Here is a 23,547-nt window from a genome sequence, read left to right as displayed (position 1 = left end):
TATCAGTAACACAGCGCGCCTGTCAGTACAGACCCAGCTCAGCAATACTCAGGAAGGAACAAGATAGCCAAGTCCAAGCACCCATGCTGCAGAAACATCCCATCATCTAGCCCAGCCAGAGAACCAACAATGCAGTACAGACAAGCAGCCTGTCCAAGCAACTATTGGAAGGGCTGGGGGGCAAGAGAGCAAGGAACAAGTACAAACACATTTTATAGGCAGAATATCAAGTAAAGAAGCCTTGAGAGAAGCCGTATGCAGCCCTCCAATCAGAATTTCAGGGGAAAGTAACTAGGAACTAAGCCTTAACAGAGAACAAACCTTCTCTTTGGAGGGTCTGGCATAGCCGGCCATCTGCCGGCTCAACTCAAGGGTCATCTGGCTGCTCCAGGCACTGTCGTCTATCATCTCCAGAGATGTTCTTAGGAACTGAGTATAAAACAAGAGTTAAAGCAGACGGTTAATTGCAAGAATTTGGGGGCTGTTGTAGGGTTTGGGGTTGTGTTTGTTCGGTTGGTTTTTGTTTCCTTGTTCTGTTGTAAACTTTCCAATATTAAGGTGTCACGGGAAGATTATTTCCCTCTTGAGCACTATAAACATCGATAACAGGCAGAGGAGGTCTGGGTTGTTCTTGAACCTTTGCCTGAGGATTCCTCTTGGTCCCCAAACCCAGAGGGACAGTGAATTGGAGAATGAGATGGAGCCAAGACATCTGACCATTGAGGAGTGATTGGCCAGTGGATGGGTCTAGTCAACTTTGACCAAAGGGCCCTGGACTACGAAGGACCAGGCACCTTCTCTGTAGTGCTATGGACCCTTTATGACACCTCCCGAGGGTACCCAGGGTTGTGAGGGACCTCACCACCACCTGCCCTTAGCATGAGGAAGCCTTCTCTGTGCCTGCCAAGTGTCAGCTCCTGACTCTGCCAGTCACAGGAAACGCAAGCACGCCGTTCTCACTCCATCCAGGCTCCACTGTCCTTCTACAGATAAGCAATCGGTACACTCCAACCGCCCAGACCCCTGTGCATCCCCAGAATGTCCAGCCCCTGTTCCACTGGACACTCACAGAATTCAGAGGTTTGCTACACACCACCTTACCAGTTTCACCTCAGCATCACCACTCCATTTCACACACTTAGATACGTTGATAGTGAAAACAAGTAGAGTTTAATTCACAAAGATCAGAGACTTGAGAAGCAGCAAGAAAAATTAATGTAAACAAATGGTTACATAAAAATAAAATCCTAACAGACTTCTAGAGCTTCAACTTAAATAACCAAACAGTCCCCTGTCTCACAAGGGATAGCTCCCCCAAATCTCTCTCCCAGCATGACACACCCAGACCAAATGTGATCCTCCATTCATAAGACAAGCCAGCTGGCAATTCGTCCAATAGGTGAAGGATACCTGGTGCAGGATACCTCTGGACCTCCAGATATAGTTCCAAGCATCCATTGTCCACTTGTAAACAGGGTACCCCCTATTGTTTGTTTGTTTTTCTTGTATAAATCTCCTCTGGAGACTTTGCAATCACTTGATTAGAATTTTGCTCTATTGATTAGCATCCACTGTGAATAATTACTCAGTCTACATACAGCATTCAGGCAGCTAAGCATCTCCTGCCTGAAAGAAACTTCATCCCCACCTTCTGGTGACCAGCCCCAACTCACAGACCTTCAAAGCATCAATTTCAGTAGACAACCATAACGCCTTCTACATTATCCATCCAGTCCCTGCGCAATGATTATGAGGAGCAGTGTGGCACAGGCATCCAGTAAAGGTTTTACATGACACCCTTTGATGATATAGAGATCAGATCCAGGGAATCCTGGGAACCTTATGCACTCCTGTGGCCTCTGCCAGTGGGCACCCAAAGGACCCGGGGTCACACCCTCAACTCGCAATGCAGTCAGCCAGAGGTTAGTAACTCTCAGCACTTTGCTGTTTCAGGGACCAGATTTTGAACAGCAGCCAGGAAATATCAGAAACCTCACAAGAGAGCCTAATCTTAGATGATTTTTTTAGCCCAAAGAATTTCAAATGAGGCTGGATCTGGATGGGAAATTCTAGAGTGTAATCCAACCCCAAATAGAACTCCAAACCTTCTGGGGCTTCTTTGTCACTAGGTACGTTCCTTTCATTTTCAGCACTCGCCATAAATATGTTCCTTGTCTGGATTTACATGAGGCTGTAAAGAGCTCTTTCTGACCAGAAAGGCTTCTCCATGAGATACAGTCACCAAACCTTGTCTTGTCTCTTTTCCTTTTTGGGTTTCTCAGGGCAAAATTTTCTTTTGAGAGGCAAATAGAAAAAAAAATCGTTTAGATGTCCCCCAGTGATGCATTAGCACCATTAGCATGCTGGTTTTCTGGTTAAGTTTTGTGTTGTTCCCAGTGGTAATACAGAGGGATTTATAACTAGAGCTGGTTGAACAATAGTAAGTCCATTTCACAAAACAAGTGGGATTTTTCAACACACAAATGAAAAGTGAAAAAACAAAAAATATTTTGCTTTTCAAAATCAAAAATGACCATTATTCAATTCTTTGTTTTCCCCCTTTCCTTCCCTTTATCCCTCATCCCTGTGCTTTTTTCCCCTCTTCCACTTTGTGACTGAAAAAGTTGGGGGGGGGGGAGGGGGGAAGAGGAAACAAACAGCAAAGCAACTGAAAAAAAAATCAACTTCAGTTTAAAAAAAAAAAAACTAAACATTTTCTATTCAGGTGGGGGTTGTTGTTTTTTTTTTTAACACAAAAAAAAAACAAACCCTGAAAAATTTTAAAATGTCCCATGAAAATAAAAAGGCCATTTTTCATTGAACAAAAGTTGCAAATGAAATGGTTTGACCAGCTCTGCTTATAATGAATAATTTATTGTTAATTTTTCCCCAGCTGATACATTTGGAGAAGGGAGGGAGGACTGACAATACATCTGAAAGCCATCCTGTACCTGAAGCAGCATATGCTCCCACCATGCATGGTCCAGGGAATTCTCTGTTTCCTATAAATGAGGAGGCAAAACAATAATATCACCTACATTAGCAAGAAAAGTCATCCCAGGTATCTCCTTTGCAATCAGTCCTTCTAAAAGAGATGAGAGATTTTTCACAGGAGTGAGTAGGTGAGATTCTGTAGTCTACGTTGTGCAGGAGGTCAAACTAGATGAGCATAATGGTCCCTTCTGACCTTGATATCTATGAATCTATGAAAGGGATTAACAACAGCTGGGCTGATGGGGAAAGCAGCCACAGCTGTAGCCGGGTAATCAGGGGCCCAGCTGGCCCTTATAAGAGGGCAGTGGGCCAGTAGGACAAGGTCTTTCTCTCTAGTCTTGAAGGGAGCAGGGCCTGATTGCCTGCAGAAAGGGTACTGGGAATGAGGCTGGGCTGGGAAAAGGCCAGAGGAGCAGGGAAGCCCTAGGCTGGCAACTCCCCAGGTTGTCAGGCCTGGTCCAAGGCCCATAAGGGTACTGGGTTGCAGGGAAAGGCAGCAGACCCAAACCCCCTCACCTGTGATGACTGGCTCTTACACTGCAGTCTGCCCCAGGGTGCAGGGGCTTGATGATGACAGGCAGTAGCCCAGACTGAGGCAAGGTGGGGATTAGAGGGTTGGGTGTTCCCCAGAGAGGGGAGACCCATAGAGACTGAGTACTGCCAGGGGGCAGCACCCTGGGTAAAAAGGGCAGCGGGGTCTGGGAGGGACACGGGCCTACAGAGGGTGCTCTGTGCTGAAGAGCTAATTCTCAGATGGCCAGCAGGGGGTGCTGTAGGGGTGAGTCGTTGCACCGTCACAGGGACCTAAGCCAACGTTCTTTGTTGGACCAACAGAAAGTATCCTGTTTCAGAGTAGCAGCCGTGTCAGTCTGTATCTGCAAAAAGAAAAGGAGGACTTGTGGCACCTTAGAGACTAATGAGTTTATTTGAGCATAAACTTTCGTGAGCTGCAGCTCACTTCATCAGATGTTACGTACCCTGCTAGCATTTTCATTCAGGGTCAGTCAACCCAGCAGGAGTGAGATGCTGAGCACTCCCAATTCCTCTTGACTTTAATGGGAGCTGAGGGTGCTGAGCACCTCACAAAACGGTTCAGCACATCAGAAGACTGGGTTTGATATGAATACAAACTTTCCTGCAGAATAAGAGATTCTGGACTTGATCCAAACTGGATGTAAATCGGTGTAGCTTCATTGAAGTCAATGGAATTATACTGATTTACATCAGCTGAGAATCTGGCCCTGTTTCTGAGTGTCCAGCTCTAAGCTAGCCTTCTTTAATGTCAGCACAATGTAGTATTGGGGACTCTGTACAACCACAGCAAGGAGGGAAGATACAGCTCATTTTTTAAAATCTTTTTTTGAATATCAAACCCACTTGAACATTGTGGGGTTTGACGTTCATGAGAAACATATCGGGTTTGTGCTGCACTTAGGGTCTGTCTTACTCCACAGAGACTAGACTGGCACAGCTACGTCATTGGAGCTCTGCTGGCATAACCCCATCGTGTAGATGCAGCCTACACTGACTGAAGGGTTTTTTCCATGGAGGTCAATAGAGTCATACCACTGTAAAATTGGTGAAAGACAATATTAGGCCCACAATACCTAGATTCTCCCTAGGGCACCCACTTGGCCAACCTAGCTTTTATGGCTCAGGTTTCCTTACAGAAAGAAAAACTCTGTGTTTTTTTTAATTGAATCCCCCTTGAAAGTAAACATGGAGTTTAATTTTCAGAAAAAGTCAGTTTGCAAAATCAGACTCTATATGTAACCCCAGAATCTTTCACTAACCTCCAGCTTCATGCATATTGACCTTCCCAAATAATAACCTAGCAAAGGTGTGGGGGAAACTGTTGTAAAATTTCCATTCAGCTGAAACCTTCCTGGGCTGATTCTGCCCTGATTGAATTGGCCTCAGTGGTTCAACTCTGGATTTACCCCAGTGGTTCACAGTTATCCAGATGAAGGAAAAGTGTGGGCCTAGAAGCCCAATTTCAATTCCCCACTGTTCCCATGTACTGCAACAGGAATGGCACAACACACATCAATAATAAATAATAATGCACTATAAGGTGGGTAGAAAGCTGGCTAGATTGTCGGGCTCAACGGGTAGTGATCAATGGCTCCATGTCTAGTTGGCAGCCGGTGTCAAGTGGAGTGCCCCAGGGGTCGGTCCTGGGGCCCGTTTTGTTCAATATCTTCATAAATGATCTGGAGGATGGTGTGGATTGCACTCTCAGCAAATTTGCGGATGATACTAAACTGGGAGGAGTGGTAGATACGCTGGAGGGGAGGGATAGGATACAGAAGGACCTAGACAAATTGGAAGATTGGGCCAAAAGAAATCTAATGAGGTTCAATAAGGATAAGTGCAGGGTCCTGCACTTAGGATGGAAGAATCCAATGCACCGCTACAGACTAGGGACCGAATGGCTCGGCAGCAGTTCTGCGGAAAAGGACCTAGGGGTGACAGTGGACGAGAAGCTGGATATGAGTCAGCAGTGTGCCCTTGTTGCCAAGAAGGCCAATGGCATTTTGGGATGTATAAGTAGGGGCATAGCGAGCAGATCGAGGGACGTGATCGTTCCCCTCTATTCGACACTGGTGAGGCCTCATCTGGAGTACTGTGTCCAGTTTTGGGCCCCACACTACAAGAAGGATGTGGATAAATTGGAAAGAGTACAGCGAAGGGCAACAAAAATGATTAGGGGTCTAGAGCACATGACTTATGAGGAGAGGCTGAGGGAGCTGGGATTGTTTAGTCTGCAGAAGAGAAGAATGAGGGGGGATTTGATAGCTGCTTTCAACTACCTGAAAGGGGGTTTCAAAGAGGATGGCTCTAGACTGTTCTCAATGGTAGCAGATGACAGAACGAGGAGTAATGGTCTCAAGTTGCAATGGGGGAGGTTTAGATTGGATATTAGGAAAAACTTTTTCACTAAGAGGGTGGTGAAACACTGGAATGCGTTACCTAGGGAGGTGGTAGAATCTCCTTCCTTAGAGGTTTTTAAGGTCAGGCTTGACAAAGCCCTGGCTAGGATGATTTAACTGGGACTTGGTCCTGCTTTGAGCAGGGGGTTGGACTAGATGACCTTCTGGGGTCCCTTCCAACCCTGATATTCTATGATTCTATGATTCTATGATTCAATACAGAGCTGCATTTTCTGGTTTCCCTTCTAGGCTCCATGGACCACACTCCTCGTAACTAGCACTTTACCTTCAATGAACTGCAGCAGGGATGGGATCTTTACTACCCACATCTCACCCACTGCTGCATGGATATTTTGGTGCAGAGCCTTTAGTAACTGCAAGGCAGCACATCCATGTCCTTCTCTTTCATAAGGGGATGAGGCTACTACCTGTCAATGAGAGAGAAAGAACAGGCTAAGTTTTGTCAGCACAATACCAGTTTGTTCCTGAAGGAGGGAATAGTTCAGAGCCTCTCATTGTGGAGACCATCCAATAGAGTTGTTGCTTCTACTGCAGTGCCTTCCTGAAGAAGAAAGCATTCTAGCTAGTAGGAGGATGCAGAACAGTGTGTCTCAGGAGAGGGCGGAGAGAGACAGACCCAATCATACACATTCCTAAGCCTAAGTCAAGCATCTAGCTATATAGATAATTTGTATAGTTAACTGTCCCATTCCACAGAAAACCTATTCTCATGGTCTACTCACCAGGAGTCGCACCAGCAGCCCCTGGGGTATAGGGAGTTGCACTAGGGAAAGAAACAGAATAGTGTTAATTATGCCAGGCTTTGCAGAGAGTCCTGCTGATGTTCTTCACCTATCCATTTCCAACATGCCCACCAATGTTGAATACAGCTGATAATAATTTGCATTTCCATAGTGCTTTCAGTCTGAGCATCTCAAAATGCTTCACAAACATGAATGAATTCCGCCTCACAGCACCTCTGTGAGGTTGGCATTAATTACTCCTTCATTTCACAAATGGGGAAGCTGAGAGAGAAAGATCAAGTGATTTCCCCAAGGTCACATCAGAATTTTGGTGGCAATCTGGGAACAGAATCCACATTTCCTAGTTCCCTCCCATGGCCGTGTTGTAATCACAAGACCATCCCTCATTCATTTTAGCCTCCTGATTGCAGATGAGAGAACTGGAGCAGACTGAACCTGTTCGTTTCATAGTGCCTGGAGAGAAGAAATGAAAGAGTTTTTGTTATAAACCTCGACCACTGTAGTCGAGGCAAGCAACTGCTTCTCCTTCCTGCTGCTTTTTCTCAGCCAGTTCCCTAAGGCATCTGCAGAAAGGCTTCAAAGTACCAGTGTACCGAGCTGGCACCACATACTCCAGAAGCCTTGGCCATAACACCTGCAGAGAAGAGCGAGACTGTTCAGTACAGAGCTATTTCCGTACTCCCACCTCCAGTATCCTGCTGTCTGAATCCCTCCGTCATGTAGCTTCTCCTTTTATTCATCACTGACCCTTCCCTAACCTATCACCTCATCTCTCTCTCCCCATTATCTCACTCTACCTGTCCGGTGCCCCCTCACTCTGTCTTTTAAAGACACTACCTTGTTTGGTGAGCAATTGGGCTCTCACCCAGTGATGAATCCTCTTTATCTGCATTAGAGCATTGTGGAGATATTTATATAGTAAGCTGGGAACAGAATCCACATTTCCTAGTTCCTTCCCATGGACCCACAACTTGACAGACCTATATAAGGCACAGTCGCAGCCCCAATATCTGTTCAAATCCAGGATCACCAACTATACATTTCAGAAGTATTCATGGGGGATCTAAGGAGAAGTTGCACTCAGACAGTGGACAGAATTAAGAGACGATCTCTGCAACATGATTCCTTCCAGTTAAGTTGCTTTATATCTTTTCTCTAACGTGAACCGCTTACTCCATGATGAAGGGGTCACATCATCCCTGACATGAATTTGACATGCTGATCCTCCATTATGCTGACTGTGGAGGGGTACAAGGAACGTAAGGAAGAATGTCCCTATTTCAAGAAGCAGTAGCAACAGTTCACTTACTTGGGTCATTCCATGGAATGAGGTTTCCAGACATTGCAGGATGTCAATGCACAGGGTTTGGATCATGCTTTCTTCCTGAACAACCTGGGTGAGAAGTGTTGTACCCTGTGGTGAGATAGTTATATAGAACTTATTCGCTAGTAGTAAGACACTGGCAATAGAATCAGTGTCCTTCTCTTACAAAGCCATCTTGAACATTGACCTAGGCCTGCTTTTGTACTGCACTGGAAGTGCAGAAACGTCTGAAAGGAAGAGAATAATAGAAACACCGAACTGATGGGTCAGATCCCAGGCTTAGGAAAACCCTAAAGTGAAGGGAATGATTCACTGAACACAAAAGAGTTCCCCCAACAGTGTTAAATTTTTTAACATTTGAAAAACTCTTTCATCTTTTTCTCTCTGAGGAAAACCATTCAGACTCTGCCCAGGGGAAATAAACATGCAGAACCAGGGGGATCCAATCTCTTTGTTCTGATGCCCCAACCAGCTTGGTCATTCTGTGTGTAGTGAGTGTGATTCTATCAAAGGGCCTAATTCTCTAACTGATTTCAGTTTAAAGGAGACCAAAACTGGCCTGATGAGAAAAAGCAGCCTTCTTTAACATGGGGGTGTGTGGGTGGGTGGGGGTGTTTGGGGGTGTCAGAAAAAAAGGTCCTTAAGAAGTATTGCCACAAGCTCCAACCTTGTAGAAAAGGAACCAGGCAGAGCTAAGATCTTCAACAACTTACTGTCAGGTTGAACTGTTTATGTTAATACATATCATGGATTCAGTCATGGGGCACAAAGTATCTGGGCCCGTGGCTGTGTCCCTGGATAGAAATATGGATTGAAGATATTTTTAAACTAGTACATGTAGAGTAGAGCATGTAGTGAATGAAATATGCAGCAAGCTTTTCCTGGCTCCTGACAGTCTGTGATGCAGCCTGCATAACCTCGGTGTTTTGTTGATAGATTAGGTATGCTTCGACAGCCACAGAACAAGGCATCATTCTGTTTTCTGGGGAGTCTATTTAAAACAAAAAGATGTGCTTCCTTGTACAAGAACATGTCACTGAAAAATGGTGTTTTCAGAATTTTCAATGACTCATCAGAGGTTTGAGCAGCATAGATAACTCTGTTAAATGGAAATACCCAGTGTGAGATTCTGGTCTCTGTTACACTAGTATAAATCCAGAGTAACACCACTAAAATCAGTGGAGTTACCTTGACTTTACAGGTTTCAGAGTAGCAGCTGTGTTAGTCTGTATTCGCAAAAAGAAAAGGAGTACTTGTGGCACCTTAGAGACTAACAAATTTATTAGAGCATAAGCTTTCGTGAGCTACAGCTCACTTCATCGGATGCATTTGGTGGAAAATACAGTGGGGACACAAATCAGACGTCAAGAATTATAACATTCAAAAACCAGTCGGAGAACACTTCAATCTCTCCAGTCACTTGATTACAGACCTGAGGGTGGCTATCCTTCAACAAAAAAACTTCAAAAACAGACTCCAACGAGAGACTGCTGAATTGGAATTAATTTGCAAACTGGATACAATTAATTTAGGCTTGAATAGAGACTGGGAATGGATGAGTCATTACACACAGTAAAACTATTTCCCCATGTTATTTCTCCCCCCTCACCCCACCCCCCACTGTTCCTCAGATGTTCTTGTTAACTGCTGCAAATAGCCTACCTTGCTTGTCACCATGAAAGGTTTTCCTCCTTTCCCCCCCCTGCTGCTGGTGATGGCTCATCTTAAGTGATCACTCTCCTTACAGTGTGTACGATAAAACCCATCATTTCATGTTCTCTGTGTGTGTGTATATAAATCTCCCCACTGTATTTTCCACCAAATGCATCCGATGAAGTGAGCTGTAGCTCACGAAAGCTTATGCTCTAATAAATTTGTTAGTCTCTAAGGTGCCACAAGTACTCCTTTTCTTCTTGACTTTACAGCAATATAATGGATCAGATTCTGGCTCTATTCATTCAATCCAGCTGTCCTGGAGTCAAAACTCCCACTGAAGTCAAGGGGAACAATCAGCATCCAAGAATGGTAGGACAGAGTCCTAAGTGTTAAGGACTCTCCATACCAGTTTGCTGGTGGACACACTGAACTCGCTGAAAACATATGCTACCATATCCCATGCTGCACAATTCTCCACACTTCCTGAACTGAGTAGCGTCCTGATGAAATGAAGAGCTGCCTTCCTCACTTGCAAGGGTAGAGATTACACACAGGAGTTCTTGTTATCCCTTCTGCCTGAAATAGGAGATAGGATATGAGAGTCCTTATGAGAGTCCTTATGCTTTTGATTTTGTCTCCTTGGATTAGAAACATGGATATATTTAACACAGGCAGGAGAATGACATGCCTTCTCCATTCTGCAGTCTCTCATCTGGATCTGAATGAAAGCTCCACCCAGATATCCATTCATCCCATAACACTGAAAAAAATTGAAATATTTCACTGTTCCACACACAATCTTACCATAGCATTCTGATCACTGAGAGTGGATTTCATTGCCTTCACAATCAGAAGCTTTTTAACTCTTGTCTCAGGCACTGAAAGATAAGGAAAGGTGTACAGTACTTCTTTGTCCCACACACACTCACTTTCCACATTGGAATTAATCCTGGATTTCAAAGGGCCCTAGTTAAGAATAGTACTAAACTTTGGAATCAGTGGGGAAAACATAGGACCAGATTCTGGTCTCAATTGCACCAGTGTAAATCTAAAGTAATTCCATTTCTCTAAATAGTGCCATCCTACTACCATGATGGAAATATTATAAAAGGGTTTGATAGACTGAAGTGACTGAAGTTAATCTGTGTTTACACCAGTATAACAGAACTCAGAATCTAGTCTATAGTGTATAATACTTACAACTCTCGAGTCAGGAGTACTATTTTTATTTTTATCTGATTATTGTTAACATGCATGAGCCCCAAGTTAACTTCTGTATTTGAATTGAAAAAAACCTTGACAAATATCTTGGGCTACATTCAGCACTTAGTTGAACCTGTTGATTTCTGTGTGGCCATATGGGGGTAACTTAGGGCAGCATTTGGTCCCTTAGTGGATCTCCAAACCACTGGTGACTGTGTGTTCTAGAGCCTCTGTGCCCCAGTTGCAGAGGTGATGAGTCTGTTACAGCCCTGCCGTGCCTACAAAGCCTTGGTTCTTTAGTTCAATCTATAATAGCTCATGCTTTTAGCTCTGAAAGTCTGCAACTCAACCCTCAGCATGTCAGCCAAGAGGGCACTGGCACAGTTGTTCCTGTGTTACTTACAGTCAGCACCAACAATAGCTCTCAGGAGATCTAAAGACACCACACGAACAGCCTCATGCTTAATCTCCAGCTGCTCGTGTAGAAATGCTAGCAGTTCATCCGGAGAAGAACGGGCTGCAAGGGAAGAAATCACATCCTCACTGTCTGCAGAACTCTTATTCTTACCATACCTCACAAAGGTAAGGAAGTTACAAGGAAACCACTGTGTAACTCAGAGTCTCTTCCCCTTACTTAGCAGAAGTACACAATGGAACAACTCTTTGTGGTTTTCTATGCTGAGCTGCTTAGCTGGAGAACAGATCTGTGGGAAGAAGGGAAATGGTCAAAGAAAAACTAATCAAAAGCAATTGAAAAGAAAAATGTTCAGTTAATTTCTAAGCTTCCACCTCCTACTTGTCCAAATAGAGGTCTGAACCCCAGGGAGATGGTACTGCATGCACAGCAAAAATCAAACACAATGACCAATACATTAGAGAAGAGAAGCTAAAGTGTTTTGAGCAGTAGAGCTGACCTAAGCAAGACACAGCCACAGTTTTTACTATACAACTCTGACTCCCCCCGATAATCGGCTTATGGTGAAATTGCTTTACAAACTGAGCTGGATATTAGCTAAGAAAATGAAACCGCTCCCTGCTTACTCTTGAGCCTGCAGAAATCAGTAAGGCATGAGGAAGTCCCCAGGCTCTGCACTATTATTCCATCGATTTTTTTATTGTTAATATGCTTCAGATCTGCTGTGCCTAAGCTCAACTGATCCAAGCAAAACCACCCCTCACCTGGTTGTGCAGAGCACTGCAGATGGCTTGAAACTTCCCTTTAGGTAGAGGGATCTTATATTCACCAGAGACCTCCAAGACCTGGCTCAGACTCTGCAACAGAGGGCGAAAGTCAGATGGTGGGCACACAAAGAAGCCATATGTAGTGACTGAAGCAGATTCAGGGGATTCCTAGATTCCAAGGCTGGACCGGATTCTTGCCATCATCTAGTCTGACCTCCGGTATAACACAGGCCATAGACCTTGCCCAGAATAACTCCCAGAGCAGAGCTTTTAGAAAAACATACCAATTCTGATTTTAAAATGGTCAGATTCCGCCTCGGCCCTTGGTAAATGGCTCTAATGGTTAATTATCTCACAATTAAAAATGTATGCCGTGTTTCCAGTCTGAATGTGTCTAGCTTCAGTTTCTAGACATTGGATCAAGTGACACCTTTCTCTGCTAGTCTGAAGAGCTCATTATATAATAGGAGTCCCTCATGTAAGATATTATAGACTGTAATTAAGTCACCCTGTCACAGGATAGGTCCGCCCCGTCAGGGTGGTATCAGGTTGTGGAGGAATTGAAGTAGATCTGGAGCGGCCCAACTGGCCTAGTCTCCCTAGTCACCACAGCAGTCCTGGCTTCTAGGGCAGGATCGCCTAATGGTCGGGATCAGTGCAGCAGCCCTTGGGTGAGGGTCCGCGGCCCAACAGCCTGAGTCACTTGGCTGCCCTTCTAGGGATGGCAGTGTGGCCTAATGGCCAAAGTCAATAGATCCACTCTTGGCAGTAGGGCAATGTGGCCTAGTGGCCAGAGTCAATAGAACCACCTTTTGCGGCAGGGAAGTGTTGCCTAGTGGCCAGCCCTTCTCCACTGGGTCCTACCTATTCCACAGGGTCCCAGCCCAGGGCCCTGTCTTGCCCCAGGGGTATCTGCCACCAACTCAGTGGGGATCCTTCCAAAGCATGCTGAGTCAAAGCCCGCTACATCAACTGGATCAATGCTTACTCCAGCTAGGCTACTTCCCACCCATTTTTCCGCAGCTGGGAGTCTCAGGGATTCTGGGGTCTCTCCTCCATCTCTGGCATTGGGTGGCTGGGGGTCAGTTGCAGCCACAGTCCGGCTGGCCTCTGAATCCTGGAGCACTGGGAGTCTCTCTGCAGGAGCCTGCATGCGCCTCTGCTCCTTTCGGCAGCCATCCCAGCCTGAGCTGAGCGGCTCTCTTTTATACCCTGGGTCCAGCTGAAGCATGCCCAATAGAGATGAGGGGGCATGGCCTCCTTGGCCCACAAAGTATGATTAACCCCTGCTGAACCAATGTGGGGTAGCTAAACCCCATCACACACCTGTTTACTTTCTGTTTCTTAAACTAAATAGATTTAGTTCCTTGATTCTACCACGGTAAGGCATGTTTTCGAATCCTTTCATCACTGTGGCTCTTCTGTCAATATCCTCTACAATTTATCAACACCCTTTTTGAATTGTGGGCACTAGAACTGGACATGTATGTGTGGCCTAAATACTTTGTGCCTAGATGCATCCATTTACATTCAGCTGTATTTAAAGGCGTATTGTTTGTTTGTGCCCAGTTTGCTAAGTGATCTAGATCACTCTGAAACAGTGAGCTGTCCTCTCCATTATTTACCACTCCCCCATTTTTATCTCATCTGCCAACTTTATCAGTGATGATCTTATGTCCTCTGCCAGGTTATTGATAAAAAAAAAAGGTGAAAATCTAATTCCTTCCTGCATCTAAACACTTTTCTCCTTTGCTGCTTGAAGCTTGCAGAATGTCTCTGATGTCATTTACATATTTTACTATGTTTATGCAGTTGTGTAGTGCCCTGATGCTATCAAACAAGTCCATGATGCATTGGTTCCCTCCAAATCATGGGTATTTCAACCCCCAAAGTGACCACATACTCTGTACTAGAAAGCTTCAGTCAAGATAGCTTTCAACTACCCAAGAAGTTATAGCTCTCTCGTGACTTCATTTACAACTGTGTAGCCCCACTGAAGACAGAATATGGCCCCTTACTTCTTGCTCAGGTATTACTGGGGATAGATGAAATAGAGAGACAAGGTGAGTGAGACAATATCTTCAATTAGATTATTTCACCCACCTTGTCGCTCTAGTATCTTGGGACCAACATGGCTACAACAGCACTGCATAGAACGGTAGATGAAATAGACAGGCAATGATTTTATATCAATCTAGTTCTATAATCCAAAGCAATGACCCTCAAGCCTCCTTATTATTAAATTTCAACCATTGACAGTTGGCTTGGTACCGACCAGCGACAACATATGGCAGACCCTGCTCTGAAGAGCTTATGATCTAAAAGAGAGACACAGAGTTGACAGGATGTACTGGCAAATCACAAGGAGGGAGTATCTTGTTGGGGAGGGGGTGTAGGTATTTTGTTTTTTATCTCCTCCTTCTCCTCCCCAGGAAACAGAGGATGCTTTTCATAAGAGGCATTTACCTACAAATCTTCTTGCCTGGGTCACCATGTGTATAAATCCAGAACTTGTGTGTATATTATCTAACAAGTCACTATCTAGACCAGGAAACCCCACTGGCAGCAAATTCCTCCTGCAGTTCATACATGCACACACACAGACAGTTACCTTAATGAGTGGTACCTCACCTGGGTGACGTGAAAAACATCAATTTCCTCCTTATATTGCTCAAGGAGCCATGAGATCTCTTTAAATATCTGATTTTGCTGCTCCTTTTTGTGTAGCAGGATGCTCATCATGGGACCAAGAGCTTTGATGATGGCCCGCTTGAGCTCCATAGATGAGACACAGAATTTATGTTCCTACGAATTCATTCAATATCTTCCAGTGGGCACACCTTTTCTACTTCTAATGAGTGCAACTTCCCTTGTTCCACTATAGGAACGGTCCTATCTCAATATTTCCTGGTAAAGAACCAGGACTCGTAGGGTTGATTTCAGGATTATATTCTAATGCACCTCACAACTAAACCAGATAAAATATTTCCCCAGATTAGTATGCATTCTAGGCCAACTCATCCCTGCTGTAACTCCACTGGGGCTGAATGGACTGAATGGACCAGGAATTAATTTAGCCCACTATCCCGTGTTCATCTGCACAGGTGCATAAAACTAGAATCCATGTACACTGGGTACAGACAGAATTTCCATGATGTGGTGACATTATAAACGTATGGGTTTTAGATGTTCTATATGATAATCTGTTGCATCCAAAAGGACCTACCATTAAATGCCATCATCACAAAGAGTGCCAGACACACAGAATGTAACATCACAATTTCTGCTAAAGGTTTAGAAAGCCAGCAATTCTCACCTCCAGCTCCTCACAGGTCAGCCAGTTGCTGGTCACATGACAATATAAGGGAAGAATTTTATCGCAGAATTGTGATTCACTCATTCTGGGGAATGGGCACTTTTCCCAGTTCGTAAAATATACATTTACTGCCCTTGAGCATTTTTCCAGAACTACATGGAAGGACAGAAGACAGGCAATGTGAAAAGGATATATTAGTAATGAGGAGAAGTTGCTTTATCAGAGAAGACACCCAGGCCTATCATTTCCTCCAATTCCATGGCAGCTACTGCTCAGTTCAGGACTAGATGCTGAAATCCCATATCAATTTGGAGCTATTTCTCTTTCCCCCATTCCATTTCTAGTTTCTTAAAAGGCTTTTTTCTTTGTACATCTCTCCATCTTTTTTCAATTACCATCATCTGAAGACTTGCGTCCTCTGCAGTTATTGTTTATTTAACTCGAACACTGTATGATTTCATCTTGAGTTACAGTTTGTCTGAAAGATGTTCAGTGGCCCTAACTGCCATCGGCTTTACTGGGATTTGAAGGTAGTGGGGAGCACTTTGCCCTAAAAGTAGGTGTATCTAGTGTCCTTGCTAAGAAGGATTAGGGCCCAATCCTGTTCTCTATGAAGTGGATGGCAAAATTCCCATTTCCCTCAATGGCACAGGATTAACCCCTGACTGAGCATCACCAGAAAAGCAAAGGAAGAGAGAAGTGGAAAGGAAGAGAAGACAGAGAAAGAGGGTGAAAGGAGATGATGATCAAGAAACTAAGGAGAGAGAATGGGTGGAGGAGTGGGAAACGGGATTTTAAAATGTACAGTAATGAAAACTGCTCCCTTCACCTCCTCTCCCAAGAGCCTCCTGGCAGATGGGCAGCTTCAGCCTTTGTGTCTGTTTATTTTAAATGATATGCGTGAGTCATAAAGGGCCTGAACTTACAAATGCTCAGCACCTCCTGCAAAGTAAGGAGCACTCTCAACTTCATTGAGTGCCACGGAGCCAAGGAACGCAGCACCTGGGGCAATCCAGGGAAGGGAGCACAGTTCAGGGCCTGTTTGCAAACTTGGTCAGTCACTTAAATCTGTACCAAGACCCTCTAAATATCCATTTGGGGCACCTACAGGAAGTGCTGGCACTTACCACCACAAAATGCTTGTCTCATCCTGCTGTCCTTGACTAACTCCAACATGGAGATCATGACGTTCAGGATCATTCACACAAAAGGGATACACTTAAGTGCTGCAGAGAAAGGCCAGAAGAGAAGGAAGACAGACAATCAGCTGTTCTCCGCCTTCTTACAACACACTTAGAAACACTGTGGGGCAGGACGCTATGGGACTCCTCCACCAGTGTACAGCTGTGCCCAATGCCCAACTCACTCCCAGAGTAAGGAGAGAGAGCATTGGGGTGGGATGGGAAGTGGGGTGGAGAAGAACTCCACTAGACCTGATCTTCCACTCATTCCCATCCTTAAGGAACTTCACTCAGGGGCATAAATTAGAGCTTGCACCTCCGGCTAGATGGCTCATGATCTGGAAGCCAAAACTAGCAACAGCAGTTAATCTTGTGTCTCTCCACACACACATGCACTCACACACACACACACTCAAACAGAGCTCTGTTTAGCGGTAACATTTTTAGGTAGAGAGAGTAATCCCCTGTCCTTAAATGAAAAACAATAACTTTGAAAGAAAAGAGGGAAGTTACCATACCATAGGCTGATGACAGGTTGCCCAACGTAATGAAAATAAACTCTTCAAGCAGCTCCAGATGATACACCAGCTCGTACATGACATCATTGAAATAGCAGCCTGCCAGTCACTAAGGTGTTGCTAGCTGCCACTTTTAGTTCATTTGTTGCTTCCTAAAAACAAAAAGAAAAAGAGAGAGACTGAGGTGACTGAAGCCGGTTGCACTAGCCAAAGTTGTTTACATGAGTCAAGTCCTTATTTCTGTGCACAAGTTGTGAATGAACCAACCCAACTTTCTGTGGATAGAGTCATTAGTCATAAATATTCATTGAGTCATTTGGCTAAACAGTTTTCAGCCTTTGAGTTGCTTGCAAGCTGCTTAGTTAGACTATTCACTATTAGCTACTTGTGGTGGATGACTGGTCACCGTAGTCACACGATATTTTTCCCTGCCCTTCCCTGAGGCGGTAAGTGAGACACAGACTGGACAGCTTCAAGATATTCAGAGAGCTTTCCTAAAATAAACTGTCCCCAAAAAGGAGGCTGACTTCCTTTGGAACAAGAGAGGAATTTTTCCATGGGTTTTCCTGCTGGCAAACTATATTCTAAATCCAATGCTGCTGCTTTTGGAGATAGCTCAGATTCTGTCTGTCTTAGGGCTTTATAGTGCCACTTATCGCTATAGTATCAGAGCGCCTTCCACATAAAATCCCTAGTAGACTTCGGAAAAGACTTGCTCGTTAAGACACCATAGGCCTGTCTCTGTGTCTGCGATCATGTGTCTCAGGTCCTGATCCTGCAAAGCACTTAAGCACATGTGTAACTTTCAGCATGTGAGTTGTTCCACCTTATGCATGTACACAAGTGCAGTCTAGGACCTGGGCTTTGGTCTGGAGGAACGTGTGGGCCTCTAACAGAAGAATACATTTTTGTTTCAGTATATAGTTTACCCCCAAAAAAGAGAGTTTTAATTAGTTAAAGCTTTGGATCCTTTGATTAGTATCTCGGGAGAACTAACTTACCTGACAGGTTTCAGAGTAGCAACCGTGTTAGTCTGTATTCGCAAAAAGAAAAGGAGTACTTGTGGCACCTTAGAGACTAACAAATTTATTAGAGCATAAGCTGGATGAAGTGAGCTGCAGCTCACGAAAGCTTATGCTCTAATAAATTTGTTAGTCTCTAAGGTGTCACAAGTACTCCTTTTCTTTTAACTTACCTGAGTCTCTCTCATGTGGTTTGAGGCTAGTGTCATTATTTTCTTCAGTAGCCTTCTCTCTAGGCCCTGGGTGTCCTGCTGTAAGACTTTCTCCAGGACACAGTAAATGTCTACTCTGTTTTGCTGGGGACAAAACATAAAAGAGAAGAATTGGGAAAAGTTTTTCTTGATGACCATACAGTAATTTGGCTAATAAGCCCCTGCCCTAAAGAGTTTACAATCCAAACATGAAATGACTAGCCCAAGTCTTATCATAACAGAGCAGGTCCGTGGCCAGGAAGAGAATCCATGTCTCCTGAGTCATTAGCCAGAGTCCTATCCCCTAGGCCACACTGACTCCTCAGCCTGCATGCTCACACAAGTAATCCATTGGCTTAATTGGTGTAAAACATGCCGTGCCCTCCACAAGCACCGCATTTAGCAGCACTTCAGAAGAAGCTGAGCAATTGACATAGTTTAATCTTCCTGGAGAGAAAAGAGCCAGAATAAGCATCCTTCACTGCCCCCTTACCTAGTTTCATTTATTTAAAAAAAAACAATAAAAATGAGCACCTTGCCCTTGCTCTATTCACTCCAGACAGAATTTGTAAATATGGAATTATAAAATACCCAACTCCTGCAGTAAGTCCTCAACAGCTCCTAGAGGCAATTAGCTCAGCAGTTAGATCTACACTGACCATAGCACATTCGAAGGTGTCTTTTATGAGGCCCATCAGTGTAGAAATTCACAGATGATACTAACTATGGAGGAGTTGTAGGATCAGTTGGGACAGAGAAAAAATAAAGAGGGACACAGAGAAATTAAAAACCTGAGCAGAGAACAAGATTCATTTCAGAAAACTGCAAACTAGCACATCTGGAAAGGAGGTAGAAGTAAATGACATAATGGGAGGGAGAAAAGTGGGAAGCAACAAGTGCCCTGGGGGTGACAGTGAAAAACAAAATCAACAGGTATATGCAAGGTGTGATGGCTACCACAAAGAGCCATGTGGGTTGGGTCTTTTACACACAGGGATCATGGCACAAAGCAGGAAGACAACAGTTCCTCTCTGTTCAGCTGAGTTGTGACTGCATCTGGATTAGTGCATTTTCTAGCACCACATTCCCAGAGAGATCAACAAATGGGAAGTCATTCCTGCGAGAGCAAGAAAGAATGCAGGGGGCTGGCAGAAGTGACTTCTGGATAGAGCCCTGCAACCTGATCCAAATCCTAGGGGACCTGACCACAGGCCTCAGGGTCAGGTTGGATGAGAAAACAACTGGACCCTCTTGGGCTCGGCTCAGGTCGGCTCTCCTCCTTTCGCCCTGGGATCGGCACAAGCGTGACTGCGTGTTCCTGCCAGCCACCACCTCCTTCCTGCACTGCACGCACTGTGGAGCGAGGATGCCGAGGAGTCATAGCATCTCTCTCTCTCTGCAGCACAGACCCAGCGCAGCAGGGGCAGTGTCAGAGGATGGAGCCATTGCTGCCCATAGTGGCCGCTGCACCAGCCCCATGAGCAGGATGCCGCGGCAGTATCCGGTTTGGGGGGAAGGGTTGGGACCAGGATGGAAAATGATTCAATCCTCTCAGGGTGAGGTGAGTGGAGCTGGGGCCAGTTCAGGTTGGGCTTAAAAATTGGGCCCGAGCAGACCCCTACTTCTGAAGACAGACGGAAAGAGCTGTCTGTGTCAGATGCGGCCAGGGGATGACTCTGAGGGAGAGAGGATAATACCATACAACTACCTGGAGGGTGTGAACACCAAGGAGGGAGAGGAATTTTTTAGGATAATATATTTTGGTAAAAGTAGAAGTAATAGGATTAAGCTAAAAAAGGACATACAATTTAGACTTTGATAACAGGAAAAATGCCCCATCTGTGAGACGGGGCTGTTAGGTTATGTCACAGTCTTCCTAGGAAAGTGGCAGAAGTTCAGTCCTTAGGGGCTTTTCAAATTAGTTTGGCCAAAACAGTGGAAAATGGCTGCTGGGAATGCTCCTGCATTAGCAGGGAAATGGACTGGATGATCCAATAGGTTTTTTCCATCTCTGTCTCCTGTGAGTCTATACATCTATGTGACCTGCATGCCAAGGTCATAAACCACTTTGGAATGGTCAAAGCCAATCTGATCTCTTGACTGGCTAAACATTCCAGTAGTTCTGCTTTTAAAGGCCTGCTTCTGCAAACTGCAATCATAACAGACAGCTCCACTGGGGAGAAGCTCCTTCCATTAATTTTTAAATGTAAGGAGGATTTTTTTAATTGAAAATTGTAACTGATAATTTATCAGTACATAAGCACTACGTAATTCAAGTAATTAATCAAATGAATTAACATAATTAATCGAGTAATTCAAATAATTAAAGGAGTAGAAGGCCAAGACAAGCAATTCAGTTCTGAACTGAACTGCATGTCTTGGCCTCGTAGTACTTTAATGGAAACTAAAATGCCTTTTGTGTTGGCCCTTAATAGAGAAATGGACTTTGTTGGAGGCAAGTATTAATCAATGGAAAAAAGGGGTCTGAATATTCCTCGTGGGGGAATTCTGCACTACTGTGCACGTGCATAATTAATGATCCCTACATATTTTTATTTTTTTGCACAGTAAAAAGCTTCTGCTGAAATGCTGCTGCCATTCCACCTTTTGCCCACCAAAGGGTGCTGTGGCAATAGAACAAAGCAGCAACTCCCAATCAGCAAAGGAAGAGAGAGAGCCTGTCTTCTTCCCAGCGGGCCAGGTCAGGAAACAGGGGCTATGGGGAGACAGACAGTGTGGGATGCTGGGGTGGGGTCAGTCAGGGGCTCATAAGGGCTAGTGGGGGAGCACAGACTGGGGCAGGGGTTGAATGGGAGTGGAGGCACAGGGTTAGAGGGGGAGGGAGGTTCAGGGCCACATAGTGATGAGGGAGGAAGTACAGAGCTACATAAGTACAGGGGGTGGTTGGGTGGGGGCACAGAGACACATGGGGATGGGGGGAGAGGGTACAGGGACACATGGGGATGGGGGGAGTGGGTATCTGAGTGGGGATGGAGGGACACGTGGACAGGGGGTGCAAGGACCCATGGGGGTGCAGGAACACATGGAGACAGGGGCAGATGTGCCTTACTGAATAGGAGAGGTTAGGGATCAGACAGGGTCTGCATGGGGGGAGCGGCCTAAAAATTCCTCCCCGCCCCTCCCAAAAAAACTGTTCCATACTTTTCCCACCCTTACCCAGCAACCCTCCAAGTTCACACCCAGGTTCCTTCCCAGCAATTTACTTCCCTCTCCCTCAGCTCCTCCATTACCCCTGACTCTACCAAGCCTTTGCACTGCAGCTAAGGGATGCAAAAAATACAGTTCTGTATTCAGTTTAAATGAATTATTACTCAGAGTTCTGTATTAATATGATTAGTAAGGAATCTATTTGTCAAAAAACATTTCCTGAATCCTTTTTGTTGTCTGTATTGATACAGACATACTTGCTGACAGGTATTTTGAAGTAAATAACCAAAATAATTTGAATGGGTGTAATTATATTGTATTATTTTGACAAATAAAATATGCAGAATTTTGCAGAACTTTTTAAATATTGTGTGCATCATTTTTATTTTTTTGTTGCATAATTCCCCCAGTAGAAAATATATAGATAAAGTCCCTTCAATGCTATAATCTCAATAATATGTCATCATAATAAAGGAGTGTTGGCTAGGATTTAGAGCAGGGAATCAGTTCACTTGGGTTTTATTCACATTCTTTTACTAACTTGCTAAGTGGTGTTGAGCAAGTTACTTAATTCCCTGTGACACAAATCATCCATAAATGTGGATAATGCTTACCATTCTCACAAGGGTGCTGTGAGTCTTAATTCATTAGTATTAGGGAAGTGTTTTGAGACTTGTGGATGAAGATGCTAAAGAAGGGCAAAGTATTATTAGAAGAGATTACTGCTAGTCCTATCATGTACTTTTACTATCTACAGCCCATGTACTCCACTGTGTGTAAAAGGACAATGCTCTCTTTATAGAGCATTATATCATCCTGATTTGTAATAACAGCATTTTGCATGATGAGTTTATGCCTGAGGACAGAAGGGTGAATACTGATTCTACTGATGGTGCACCAGGCCAAGTTCTATACTGAATTACCCCCATGCATTCCCTGATACCTCCATGAAGTCAGGCAGACTTTGGTGTGGACACATGTAAAGTGGATATAATTTCATGAAACTGCCCTACCTCATCCTTTTGCAGTTTCTCTAGCAGAGCTGTCACAATGCTAGCCAGCTTGGTCTCAGCTATAAAGGCAATCCTGAGGGCAATTTTGCCCTTATCTTGGTCATCCATATGTGCCAGGAGAGAAACAACCTCATTGTAAACACCTGAAATTAAATAAAAGGATTCGGCTGGTTACTACTGGTAGTAGAAATTGGTGCTGGCCTCTTTAATTCACTATCCAGTAAAGATTCTGCAGGAGCCCAAACACTGTGAGAAGTAGACCTGAGAATCATGGAAATCCTCTTCCTCCCTCCTGATGACCAGGTTTGTTTGCTGAACTACCCAATGTGCTTGGGGTGAAATCATAATGAAGAAAATTTGCTTCTTTCAAGTAGATCCCCATGTAAAATAATCTTCCTTTCCCTCTTTACTATTCAATTGATCAGTTTTGATAGCGTACAGAATAATAATTTATGGCCAACATTTTCAAAACTGGGTGCCTAAAAACTTAAGCTCCTAAATCTATATGAAGGCACCTACACCCTGATTCAGCATCCTAATCACATGCTTAACTCTAAGACAAGAAATAGAGCTAAAGTTAAGCGCATGCTTAAGAGTTTTGCTTAGCCAGGGCCTCATTTTCAAAAATCCTGAGCACCCAGATCTACCTATTGGCTTTGTTGGGAACTTTTGGGGCTCGGTATCTCTTGAAAATCAGGCCACTGTTGTAGACCTCAGGATGAACTTAGAAGCCTAACTTTAGGCCCCCTGTTTTGAAGAAAGCCTTTAATCTTATTTTATGGTATTTTAAATACTTGCAGAGAAGACACATGGAATGGAGTTCATCCAGTTGCCTGTAGAGGTCATAAAGGAATTTTCCCCCCCACCCCCATGCACAATTGGTGTGGTGTATGCTGTGAGTGGGGTGGGGTGGGTCCCTCCAATCTTCTTCTAAAGCATCAGGGATTGACCATAGCAGGAGATGTGAAACCTGGTAGGGTGGACCAGTGCTCTAAGATGGTTCAGAGAACCTGTTTCCTTAGCTGTCCTGCTCACATGCTCAGGGTCCAACTGATGTCCAGAGTTGTGGATGGGAAGGAATT

At 44.4% G+C, this 23,547-nt stretch overlaps 1 protein-coding gene across 1 annotated transcript; it reads right to left on the bottom strand.

The window, feature by feature from the left end:
• Nucleotides 1-367: 367 nt before the first annotated feature.
• On the bottom strand, nucleotides 368-22,571 carry LOC122458331 (maestro heat-like repeat-containing protein family member 2A). Its single transcript, XM_043506397.1, has 12 exons — nucleotides 22,466-22,571; nucleotides 18,267-18,389; nucleotides 17,072-17,223; nucleotides 16,500-16,598; nucleotides 15,373-15,524; nucleotides 14,688-14,831; nucleotides 12,054-12,146; nucleotides 11,509-11,578; nucleotides 11,278-11,391; nucleotides 6,671-6,711; nucleotides 6,214-6,355; nucleotides 368-429 (listed from the first exon to the last, which is right to left on the bottom strand). Exons 4-12 carry the CDS (start codon nucleotides 16,570-16,572, stop codon nucleotides 368-370), a joined length of 891 nt encoding a protein of 296 aa, XP_043362332.1. The 5' UTR covers nucleotides 16,573-16,598; nucleotides 17,072-17,223; nucleotides 18,267-18,389; nucleotides 22,466-22,571.
• Nucleotides 22,572-23,547: the final 976 nt, after the last annotated feature.

This window comes from Dermochelys coriacea, chromosome 20 (assembly GCF_009764565.3).
Source record: "Dermochelys coriacea isolate rDerCor1 chromosome 20, rDerCor1.pri.v4, whole genome shotgun sequence".
Classification (NCBI taxonomy): Eukaryota; Metazoa; Chordata; order Testudines; family Dermochelyidae; genus Dermochelys; species Dermochelys coriacea.
This window is presented reverse-complemented; position numbering and strand designations above follow the sequence as displayed.